The sequence below is a fragment of the Callithrix jacchus genome, chromosome 12 (genome assembly GCF_049354715.1).
Source record: "Callithrix jacchus isolate 240 chromosome 12, calJac240_pri, whole genome shotgun sequence".
NCBI classification, from domain to species: Eukaryota; Metazoa; Chordata; class Mammalia; order Primates; family Cebidae; genus Callithrix; species Callithrix jacchus.
In genome coordinates, this window is record NC_133513.1 from 56,874,512 (window position 1) to 56,887,407 (window position 12,896).

The following is a 12,896-nucleotide window of genomic DNA, read 5'->3' on the forward strand; positions in this document are numbered from 1 at the left end:
AAGGAAGGGCTGGCATTCCCTCTCTCCTGACTCCAGGGCGTCTGCACCGAGGGGAGGTCGGGATCTCGGCTTTCTGGCCCCAAGATGGACCAGGTGCCTCCGCCATAGCTTCTGTCGCCCGGTTGCCTGTGAAGTGACTGGACTGTACGAGGGATCCGTGGAGAGGAGGCCAGGACACCTGGAAGCTGTGAAATGAAAAGGAGTTTGAAAAAAAATAGAGTTCACTTGAGCAAACAGTGATTCCTGAATGAGAAACACCCAGTCATGGCTTGTGGTTTAATAACGGAAAAACCAGAACTCTGCAAAATAACTTGAACTAGATTCTATGCCGAATAAGAGAGAACATGACCAAGGGAAACAACCCTCTGAAGCCTCCAATGTTTCAGGATTCAGTGGCCTTTGAGGATGTAGATGTGAACTTCACCCAGGATGAGTGGGCTTTGCTGGATCCTTCCCAGAAGAATCTCTACAGAGATGTAATGCAGGAGATGTTCAGGAACGTGGCTTCTGTAGGTAAAAAATTGAAAGATCAGAAAATTGAAGATGAGTACAAAAATCCCATTCTAGATGACATGCTGAAGAAGAAAACTCCTCCTTAAGTAAAATCACAAAGATCAGAAAATTGAAGATGAGTACAAAAATCCCATTCTAGATGACATGCTGAAGAAGAAAACTCCTCCTTAAGTAAAATCACATGGAGAAGTCAGCATGGGTCATGCATCCCTTAGAAGGCACCTCAGAGCTGACACTGGACACAAGCCATATGAGTATCAGAAATACGGACAGAAGCCATATAAATACATACTGTAAGAAAGCCTTCAGTGATCTCCCTTACTTTCGAACACATGAATGGGCTCACACTGGAGGGAAACCTTATGACTGTGATGAATGTGGAAAAAGCTTTATTTCCCATTCAAGCATTCGAAAACACAGGATAATGCACAGTGGAGATGGACCCTATAAATGTAACTTTCATGGGAAAGCCTTGATGTGTCTCAGTTTGTATCTTACCACAAACAAACTCACACTGGAGAGAAACCATATGAATGTAAACAATGTGGTAAGGCCTTTAGTCATTCTGGTAGTCTTCGAATACATGAAAGAACGCACACTGGGGAGAAGCCCCAGTGGGGAGAATACATGAAAGAACGCACGCTGGGAGAAGTAGTGAATGTGGGAAAGCATTCCATAGTTCCACATGCCTTTATGCACATAAAATAACTCACACTGGGGAGAAGCCATTTGAATGTAAACAGTGTGGGAAAGCCTTTGTTTCTTTCAATTCCATTCGATATCATGAAAGGATGCACACTGGAGAGAAACCCTATGAATGTAAGAATGTGGGAAAGCCTTCAGATCTCACACCTTGGAACACATGGAAGGACTCACACTGGAGAGAAATCTTATGCATAAATTATATGTTGCAACCTTAGAAGGTGGAGTTGGTAGCTGTACCCAAGACAACCAATATTGGGGCTGGACTCAGCATCGGTGGCCCAGAAGAGGTACTGGAATTTGCTTAAAAATGCAGTTATGCTGCATTTAAGGGTATAGATGTATATTCCCTGGTTATTGAGCACATCCAGGGGGAACAAGGCACCCATTAATGTATCACTTGACTTATAGAACTTATGGGCAGATGAACCCATCCACAGACTCCTCCTGTGATATCCAGATGATGCTTAGAGAAAAGAAACACATTGTTCCAAAAGCAGGGAAGGAGATGACTGTACAGAAGAAAAAGATACCCCACAAGAAGCATAAACTTAAGAGACAAATAATTCAGCAAAAGAAAATGCAAATAAAAGTTTAAAACAAAAAAACTTTAAAATTCATAAAACACAAAATGACATACTCTGTTAAAAAGTATGCCTCTATAATAGCTCTCTGATAAAAGTTGGCTATAATAGGTGAAATGAAGATAGCTGTTGGTGACCAGCAGATTCTGGGTCTATGATGAGTCGAGAAGGATACTTTTCACTTTGTTTTACATTTTTTTAATGCCTGATGTTGACTTGGTAGAAAGATGATAATAAATTCTTTTGTCTAAGAAAATAAATAAAAAATAGAAAAAGGAAGGGCCAAGTTTGGGCAAGCTCTACTTGAAACATGCTTAAAAATAATATATTTAGGTGTATTTTCTCTGCAAAGGAAGTTCTAAAAATTGGAGCAATATTGTATCAGAATATAAACTAGGTCAAAGATTAATGAAGGAGATGTTCTACTAGTATTTCTGAATCATTTCTTCCCATTGACATGCTGGCTGAGGGTGCTTTTCTTGATTTAGATGGGATATTGGATGGAGGGTATTATGGGAGTTCATGATAGGTGCTTTACCTATTAAAAATAACTGTCCCGACAAAAAAAAAGGAGGGGGGATTCAAGATGGCGTGGTAAGAACTCAGGATTGCAGCTCTCAGTGAACACACAGAGGGTGAGTCAAAGCTGCATTTCCAGATGGATCTTTAATGCCCACAGCATGGGGAAATTCCCAGGTGTAGGAGAGAAACAAGATGCCAGCGCAGCTGTTTTGGCTGGAGCGGCCGCTTTGGCCGGCGCTGCAGTGCAGCGGCACTCTGCAACACTCCGCACAAAACACACTGGTCCGGTGCCCTGTTAAACCGGCAATCTGAGATTTGGGAGGGCAGATTAGCATATCCATCTGATTAAACGGGACTTGGACAGTGAGCCAGACCAGGAGATTCCTGGGAAGTGGCATTTGAGTCAGTACAGTGGCTCACTGCATGGAAAATCACACAGATCCCAGTGCCCCAACAGCAGGTGACTGAAACACCAGGGAGAGAGCCAACCGTTCAATTAAAAAAAAAAAAAAAAAAAGGCACTCTGAGGCAGGGAGCCAGGTGAGCAGGCACGGTGGGGTTCCACCCCCACAGGGACAAACAAAACAGCGATTCGAAACGCTCCGGGTGGAGAGTTTCACTGTGGGCACAGCTGAACCCAGGATGGTGCAGCTCGGTGGGGGAGGGGCGCCTGCCATTACTGAGGCAATCCGCCCCTACTGAGGTACACTCTCATTGCTGATGCAGCCTGCCATTGCCAAGGCAACCTGCCATAACAGAGAGACTTCGCCACAGGGCAGAGCCTGTGGCAGCAGGGCAGAGACCGCGGCTGCAGGGCAGAGCCCGCAGCAACAGGGCGGACCCCATGCCAGCAGGGCGGAGCCTCAGCAGGCAAATAGTGACTAGACTGCCTCCTAGCTGGGCAGGATAGTGCAACAGACACTCATAAAGAAAGCCCCAACTCCCCGAGACAGAGCATCTGAGGAAAAAAAGGGGTTTTATGAGTTCTGCTGCAGCAGACTTAAACGCAGCAGCCTAACAGCCCTGAATGAACAATGGAGCTCACAGCACAGCACTTGAGCTCCTATAAAGTATAGACCGTCTCCTCAAGCTCCCTGACCCCTGTATATCCAAAGAGTCACCTCAAAAAGGACTGATCAGACTGACATTTGGCAGGCATCATTCTGGGACAAAGATAGCAGAAGAAGAAACTGGTAGCATCCCTCACTGTTCCACAGCTGCTACAGGTGTACCCCAGACAAGCAGGGCCTGGAGTGGACCTCAGCAGTTGTACAGTGGAGGGGCTAGACAGTTAGAAGGAAAACCAATTAACAGAAATGCCTCATCATCAACAATCTGGGAGTCCATTCAGAGACCCAATCGAAAAGTCAGCAACTACTCAGACGACAGGTGGATAAATCCACAAAGATGGGAAGAAACCAGCGCAAAAAGGAGGAACACACCCAAAACCAGAACACCTCGCCTCCTACAAAGGACCAAAACTCCTCACCAGCAAGGGAACAAATCTGGACAGAGAATGACTGTGACGAAATGACGGAATTAGACTTCAGAAGGTGAGTAATGAGAAACTTCTGTGAGCTAAAAGAACATGTTCTAAATCAATGCAAAGAAACTAAGAACCTTGAAAAAAGATTCGAGGAAATGATAACAAGAATGGATAATTTAGAGAGGAATATGAATGAATTGAAGGAGCTGAAAAACACAACACAAGAACTTCGCGAAGCATGCACAAGTTTTAACAGCTGAATTGACCAAGCAGAAGAAAGCATATCAGAATTCGAAGATCAACTCAATGAAATAAAACAAGAAACCAAGATTAGAGAAAAAAATGCGAAAAGGAATGAACAAAGTCTCCAAGAAATGTGGGACTATGTGAAGAGACCTAACCTAAGTTTGATAGGTGTACCAGAAGGTGACGAAGAGAACAAATTCAAGCTGGAAAATACTCTTCAGAATATTATCCAGGAAAATATCCCCAACCTAGCAAGACAGGCCAACACTCAAATCCAGGAAATACAGAGAACACCATAAAGATACTCCACAAGAAGAGCAACCCCAAGGCCCATAATCGTCAGATTCACCAGGGTTGAAATGAAGGAAAAAATACTAAGGGCAGCCAGAGAGAAAGGTTGGGTCACCCACAAAGGGAAGCCCATTAGACTCACAGCAGATCTCTCGGCAGAAACTCTACAAGCCAGAAGAGAGTGGGGGCCAATATTCAACATCCTTAAAGAAAACAACTTTCAACCCAGAATTACATATCCAGCCAAACTGAGCTTCAGAAGTGAAGGAAAAATAAAATCCTTTGTGAACAAGCAAGTGCTCAGAGATTTTGTCACCACCAGGCCTGCTACAAGAGCTCCTGAAAGAGGCACTACACATAGAAAGGAACAACCAGTACCAGCCATTCCAAAAACACACTAAATGCTAAGCAGCATCAACAAAATGAAGAATCTACATCAACTAATGGGCAAAACAGCCTGCTAGCATCAAAATGGCAGTATCAAATTCACACATAACAATATTAACTCTAAATGTAAATGGACTAAATGCACCAATCAAAAGACACAGACTGGCAAATTGGATAAAAAACCAAAACCCATCAGTGTGCTGTATCCAGGAAACCCATCTCACATGCAAGGATACACAAAGGCTCAAAACAAAGGGATGGAGGAAGATTTACCATGCAAATGGAGAGCAAAAAAAAGCAGGAGTTGGAATTCTCATCTCCGATGAAATAGACTTTAAAGCAACAAAGATCAAAAGAGACAAAGAAGGTCATTACATAATGGTTAAAGGATCAATACAACAAGAAGAGCTAACGATCCTAAATATATATGGACCCAGTACAGGAGCAACCAGATATATAAGGCAAATTCTTAATGACTTACAAAGAGATTTAGACTCCCACACAATAATAGTGGGAGACTTTAACACTCCACTGTCAATATTAGACAGATCAACCAGACAGAAAATTAACAAGGATATCCAGGGCTTGAATTCAGACCTGGAACAAGCAAATTTGATAGACATTTACAGAACTCTCCACCCCAAATCCACAGAATATACATTCTTCTCAGCACCACATCACACCTACTCTAAAACTGACCACATAATTGGAAGTAAAGCACTCCTCCACAAATGCAAAAGAACGGCAATCATAACAAACAGTCTCTCAGACCATAGTGCAATTAAGTTAGAACTAAGAATTCAGAAACTGACCCAGAACTGCACAGCTTCATGGAAACTGAACAACTGGCTCTTGAATGTTGACTGGATAAACAATGAAATGAAGGCAGAAATAAAGAAGTTCTTTGAAACCAACGAGAACAAAGACACAACATACCAGAATCTCTGGGACACATTTAAAGCAGTCTCTAGAGGAAAATACATAGCAATAAGTGCCCACATGAGAAGAGTGGAGAGATCCAAAATTGACACCCTATTGTCAAAATTGAAAGAGTTCGAGGAGCAAGATCAAAAAAACTCAAAACCCAGCAGAAGACAAGAAATAACTAAGATCAGAGCTGAACTGAAGGAGATAGAGACATGAAAAACCCTTCAAAAAATCAATAAATCCAAGAGCTGGTTTTTTGAAAAGATCAACAAAATAGACAGACCACTAGCCAGATTAAAAAGAAAAGAGAGAACAATCAAATAGATGCAATAAAAAATGATAAAGGGGAAATCACCACAGATTCCACAGAAATTCAAACCACCATCAGAGATTATTACAAACAACTCTATGCACATAAACTAGTAAACCTGGAAGAAATGGATAAATTCCTGGACTCCTGTGTCCTCCGAAGCCTAAACCAGGAGGAAGCTGAAACTATGAATAGACCAATAACAAGGTCAGAAGTCGAGGCAGCAATTAAGAGCCTACCACACAAAAAAAGCCCAGGTCCAGATGGGTTCACAGCCGAATTGTACCAGACACACAAAGAGGAGCTGGTACCACTCCTTCTGAAACTATTCCAAATAATCCAAAAAGAGGGGATCCTTCCCAAATCATTTTATGAGACCAATATCATCCTGATACCAAAACCCGGCAGAGACCCAACAAGAAAAGAAAACTTCAGGCCAATATCCATGATGAACATAGATGCAAAAATCTTCAACAAAATATTGGCAAGCCGATTGCAACAGCACATCAAAAAACTTATCCATCATGATCAAGTAGGATTCATCCCGGGGATGCAAGGCTGGTTCAACATATGCAAGTCTATAAACGTAATTCACCACATAAACAGAACCAAAAACAAAAACCACCTGATTATCTCAATTGACGCAGAGAAGGCATTCGACAAAATTCAACAGCCCTTTATGCTAAAAACCCTCAATAAACTCGGTATCGATGGAACGTATCTCAAAGTAATAAAAGCTATTTATGACAAACCAACAGCCAATATCATACTGAATGGGCAAAAACTGGAAGCATTCCCTTTGAAATCCGGCACTAGACAAGGATGCCCTCTTTCACCACTCCTATTCAATATAGTACTGGAAGTTCTAGCCAGAGCAATCAGGCAAGAAAAAGAAATAAAGGGTATTCAAATAGGAAAGGTGGAAGCCAAATTGTCTCTATTTGCAGACGACATGATAGTATACCTAGAAGACCCCATCGCCTCAGCCGAAAAACTCCTGAAACTGATAAGCAACCTCAGCAAAGTCTCAGGATATAAAATCAATGTGCAAAAATCACAAGCATTCGTCTACACCAATAACAGACTTAAAGAGAGCCAAATCAAGAACGAACTGCCATTCACAATTGCTACAAAAAGAATAAAATACCTAGGAATACAACTCACAAGGAATGTAAGGGACCTCTTCAAGGAAAACTACAACCCACTGCTCAACGAAATAAGAGAGGACACAAACAGATGGAGAAACATTCCATGTTCATGGTTAGGAAGAATTAATATCGTGAAAATGGCTATATTGCCCAAAGTAATTTACAGAATCAATGCTATCCCCATCAAGCTACCATTGACTTTCTTCACAGAACTGGAAAAAACCACCATGAACTTCATATGGAACCAAAAGAGAGCCTGCATAGCCAAATAAATTCTAAGCAAAAAGAACACAGCGGGGGGCATCACACTACCAGATTTCAAACTATACTACAAGGCTACAGTAATCAAAACTGCCAGTTAGAATGGCGATCATTAAAAGATCTGGAGACAACAGATGCTGGAGAGGATGTGGAGAAATAGGAACACTTTTACACTGTTGGTGGGAGTGTAAATTAGTCCAACCATTGTGGAAGACAGTGTGGCGATTCCTCAAGGCCTTAGAAATAGAAATTCCATTTGACCCAGCAATCCTATTACTGGGTATATATCCAAAGGACTATAAATTAGGCTTCTGATCTATGGAAAATGTGATATGATAAATGGGTGTTATACACAGCAGTAGAAAACTAATTAGGCTTTGTAGTAGATTTTTTTTTTTTTTTTTTTTGAAACAAAGTCTTGCTCTGTCACCTAGGCTGGAGTGCAGTGGTGCTATTTCAGCTCACTGCAATCTCTGCCTCCCGAGTTGAAGCAATTCTCCTGCCTCAGCCTCCCAAGTAGCTGGGATTACAGGCACCTGCCATCACACCCAGCTAATTTTTGTATTTTTAGTAGAGACAGGGTTTCACCATGTTGGTTAGTCTGGTCTCAAACTCCTGACCTCAGGTGATCTGCCAGCCTCGGCCTCCCAAAGTGCTGGGATTACAGGCATGAGCCTCCACCCCTTCCTTTTGTAGTAGATTTTTATAATAATCATCCCTATTTAATTATGCCATCATAATTAAATCCACATCCTTTGCAATATTATGTTGCCACTCACTCCCATCAAGAGATGGAGTTTCTTTCTCATTTCTCCATCTCCTTGAATCTAAGCTGAACCTGTGACTTTCCCTGACCAGTAGAATATGGTAGAAGTGACATGTGAATTCTCAGACGTTAGGCTTTGAGAAGCCCTTCAGCTACCACTCTTTCTCTCTTGGAACTCTGGGACTGTGCTGTGAAGAAGCCCAGTTTAGCTTTAGAAGGCTATAAGAGTCCACATGGAAGAGAACTGAACCACTCCAGCCAACAGCCAACATTAACTCCTATTTGAGTAAGCTTTTCTTGGACCCTTCAGTCCTAGCCAAATTATCATATGACCTCAGCTGCATGAGTGATCTCAGGGAAAACCAGCAGAACAGCCCAAATTACCTGTAGAATTTTGAGAAATAACACATTGTGTTTTAAGCCATTAAGTCTTGGGTTGGTTTGTTATACTTCAGTAAATAACTGAAATGAGACTGAATAAAAACAAAGCCAATATATATTAGAATTATAGGATAAAATTAAAGCAATAGAGGATAATTTATAGCCTTAAATACATATATTGGAAACAAAGATTGAAAATCAATGAATTAATTATTTAAATAAAGTAATAGAGGGAAAGCAAGGAAACCCAAAGAAATTATAATTGAGAAAATGGTAAGGAATAGAAATAATTGAAAATTTTAACCAGGACATAATAGGATTAACAAAATTAGGAGCTGATTTTTGCAGACCAGTGAACAGACAAAGCTCTTACATGACTAAGAATTTTCTTTAAAAAGGGAAGACATAAATAATATTAGCAGCAAGATGGAGACTAAATTAAAATCGTTGGCTATCCTTTTTTTTTTTTTTTTCCCTATCTCCAGTAATGGGTATAAGCAAAATAATTGGCTATTCTTATTCCATTAATCATTTTAAAAAACTAAATCATTGGCTACAATTTATACCCATTTATAAGTTTTAAAAAAGCAAACTAGCTTTTTTCTTTTTTTTAACCGTACCTCTGAAACACCAAAACTAGCTTTTTTAAAATGTGAAACTACATCTCCCAAAATCTATACTATTTTATGAAATGGTGAAGAGTTAGAAGCATTCGTTTTGAAGTCAGGAACAAGATAAGGAACTATTACTTCTACTTGAAACTATACTGGAGGTTCCTTTAAGGCAATAACACACATACATATACACATAAAATAAATTGAAGGTAAAAAGATTTGGTAGGAACCCAAGAAAATCTACAAGCAAACTGAAAGATGTAATAAAACAGCTCAGTACTGAAATGGTAGATAAAAAACTAACAATAATGGTTACTAGTCAGGGCAGGGGTTGGGGAATCGGTGGAATTGGAGATGGGTGGAAGCAAAACTCAATGTATGCTTTGTTATATCCTTTTGACTTTTGAATCACATAAATGTAGTCAATAAAGATATACACAAAGAAGTGGGTGTACAATGCTGCTTGATAAAAGATCAATATAAAAATCAATATTATCAAAATGAGGTATCTTCAGGAATAATCAATTTGAAAGTCTAATTTTTAAAATTCCATTTAAGACCTGTGTGAGAAAATCATAAAACTTTATTGTTAAAGAAAATCTAATAGAAAGATAAACCATGTCCATGGGCAAGAAGTTTTGATGACATAAAATGAAAGTTTTCTCTAAATTAATATCTAAGTTTAAGATAAGTCTAATAAAAATAATGACATAAGATTTTCAAGGAACTTGATGAGATAAACCCTAAAATTCACTTGGTTGAATAAAGACCAAAAAAAAAAAAAAACCTATTAACAGTCTGGAAAAAAGAATAAGGAGCAAGGGGTTTCCTATTAAATATCAAGCCTTATTATGAAGCTGCAGTAATTGACACTGAGTGCTATTAATGTAAGAGTCGATAAGTGAAACAATTGGCAGACGAAACAGACCCACATATACATGGAAACTTAGGTTTTGAGTAGATAGTATTTAAAAGTAACTGGAGTTTTGTAGAATTTACCCTGTTGCTCTTCCTCTAACAATTTGAAAATAGGTGTGCACAAGTTATTAATTACAGCATTATTGCAATAGCAAAATAATAGAAACAACCTAAATGTCCATGGAGTTTATTTATTAAACATGGGAGAATATTTAAATAAACTGTGGTATATTCACATAATGGAATACTATGCAGCTAAAAAAATAATGAGGAAGATCTCTATGAACTGATGTGGAATGATTTTAAGTTTATGTTAAGTGAAAAAAGTGAAGTGCAAGATTATATGACCTTTTGTATAAGAAAGAAGAAAAGGAAGAAAATACATATGAATCTCTTCTTTAGTGTAAAAAGAAGCACAGGAAGGATAAACCAGAGATTAATGAGAGTAGATTCTGTAGGACATGAGTGGGCATGGGTGGAGAAGGGAGGAAATGAGGGGGATGGCACTGTGATTGTCCCTTTTTATAGAGTTCTGACTTTTGGGACCATGCCAATGTTTCAAAAATATATATATTGAGATGGAGTTTAGCTCACTTGCCCAGGCTGGAGTGTAATGGCACAATCTTGGCTCACCGCAACCTCCACCTTCTGGGTTCAAGCAACTTTCCTGCCTCAGCCTCTCAAGTAGCTGGGATTACAGGCATGCACCACCACACCTGGCTAATTTTTGTAGTTATAGTAGAGATGGGGTTTCATCATGTTGGCCAGGCTGGTCTTGAACTCCTGGCCTCATGATCCACCCGCCTCGGCCTCCCAAAGTGCCGGGATTACAGGCATGAGCCACCGAGCCAGGCTCATATATTTTTTTAAAAAGAAAATCAGCAAGAAATGGGGAGAGCACATAATTACGTACAAACAAAACCAAATAAAATTGTATTTTAAATGAATAACATAATTACACTGACAGTGCAGAAAAATAATTAACTCATGGTACTTTTGAAAACATTCTTTGCAATGTAGACTAATACATACTATATACCAGGCTAAAGAGAAAAAACCTTAGTACTCATTTTAGAGTATAGTTTTAGGCATGAATTAGCAGTTCTGAAATTACTATTCTATGATTTAACAAATAATTATGTTGCAGACAGTGGGAGTCACATTTTTCACTGTGCTTCAAAGGAAGTCACAAATACGGAAACAAGAAGGATAGAATGACCTGGTAGTGGTGGATCAGAATGGGAGATACTAATAAGAGCTCATGGTTTGATAGATTAAATAAAGCATAGGTATAAATTGATATATAGAAATATTTGTGTATTTATAGAAATATATTCATATGTGTCCTATATCTCAAAAATAAATAGCGGTAGTGGGGGACATAAGCACGTCTAATGCTCAGGTCTTGGTTTCTAAGTCCATTTAAGAAATGAGGACATTGTCCAATTTAGAAGGAAAGGGGTTGTGGGGGGACCAGAGGCTTCTTGGAAGATGGCCAGAAATTCCAGACCTAGTGCAAGGAAAGTAAAAGATGAGTCTGAGATGTCTTGTTGAGTCAGAAAGTTAAAAATGTTCAAAGAAAGACTGGCACATATCAAAAAGGCATAAGGAAAAAAAAAATAAAAGGAATAGGAACTAGCTTAAAGTAGGGGAGCCCACTGTCCAAAACAAGGAAAACTTGAGCATCCAAATAAATAACTGTCGAAAAGGATTACAAATAAGAATGGATGAGCCCACAGTGATATAATTAAACAAATAAGTGGTAGAGAAAGGAAAGCTTATAGTAAAAGTCCAACTACTAAATGTATGAAGAATGATGGAATTAGAAAATTGCAATTTGGAAACCATCATAATAGATTCAGTGGACAATCATCAATGTATACTAAAATTATGGTTGAAAAGTTCAAAGAGTAAGAGAATATTTCATAGTCTCAGAGTATCTCCCCACAAGATACTTATTCATTACAAAGTGGAAAATAGTAACATTAGAGTAGGAAAACGACAGCAATGTAATAAATGATCAAAGTTAACATCACAAGTATTGAGATAAACAGCTTGTGCTTTCTGATATGATACACTGAGAACATAACATTTTTGTGGTATTCCTGTTAAGAGTTCATAACCTGATATGATTATGAGGGAACATCAGACAAACATGAATTGGGGAATAGTTTACAAAATAGTTCTCTGTATTTGATTGAGCCATGCATGTCTGGGTGTGCCTGGCTGGTGCAGTGAGGCTGCAAATGGCTCATTGAATCAGTTGTGGTTCCTTTGGTCACTCACTTCTGTCCTACTTGGATGGCTGTGGTGGCTCTGGAGCTGGTGCATGCCGATGGGTGCTGTACCCCTTTGCAGCGGGGATGCATGCATTAAAAAAAATAGCCAATGTCACGAAACACAAAGACTCAAGAACTATTCCAGATTAAAAGAAACTGAAGACACAAATAATGAATACAATGCATGATCTTGGATTTTATTTTGTTATAAAGGACATTATTGGCCTGGGCGTGGTGGTCATGCCTGTAATCCTGGCACTTTGGTAGGCCAAGGCAGGAGGATTGGTTGAGTCCAGGAATTTGAGAACAGTCTGGGTGACATAGTGAGACCTTATCTCTACAAAATGTTAAAAAGATTAACTGGGCATGGGGGCACCTTATAGTCCCAGCTACTTGGGAGGCTGAGGTGGGAGACTGCTTGAGCCCAGGAGGTCGAGGCAGCAGTGAGCTGTGTTCATGCCACGGCACTCCAGCTGGGCGATAGAGCAAGATCCTGTCTCAAATAAATGAATGAGTAAATGAAAAATGAATTAATAATATTATTGGAACAATTGGAAAAAT

At 39.6% G+C, this 12,896-nt stretch overlaps 1 protein-coding gene and 1 pseudogene across 11 annotated transcripts in view; both read left to right on the forward strand.

Annotated features, from left to right (window-relative positions):
- The window catches only part of CFAP70 (cilia and flagella associated protein 70), a 134,474-nt gene that overhangs the window by 104,241 nt on the left and 17,337 nt on the right, over positions 1-12,896 (forward strand). For 2 of the 11 annotated variants that reach the window (XM_054242305.2, XM_078345560.1), the window contains exon 27: positions 37-2,074. The exons of the other annotated variants lie outside the window; for them this stretch is intronic. In XM_054242305.2, the coding sequence (XP_054098280.1) occupies positions 37-108 (72 nt within the window). In that variant the 3' untranslated portion in view covers positions 109-2,074. Of the gene's footprint in view, positions 1-36; positions 2,075-12,896 lie in introns of those variants that run through there. 11 annotated transcript variants of the gene reach the window in all.
- On the forward strand, positions 345-1,221 carry LOC144578530 (uncharacterized; annotated as a pseudogene).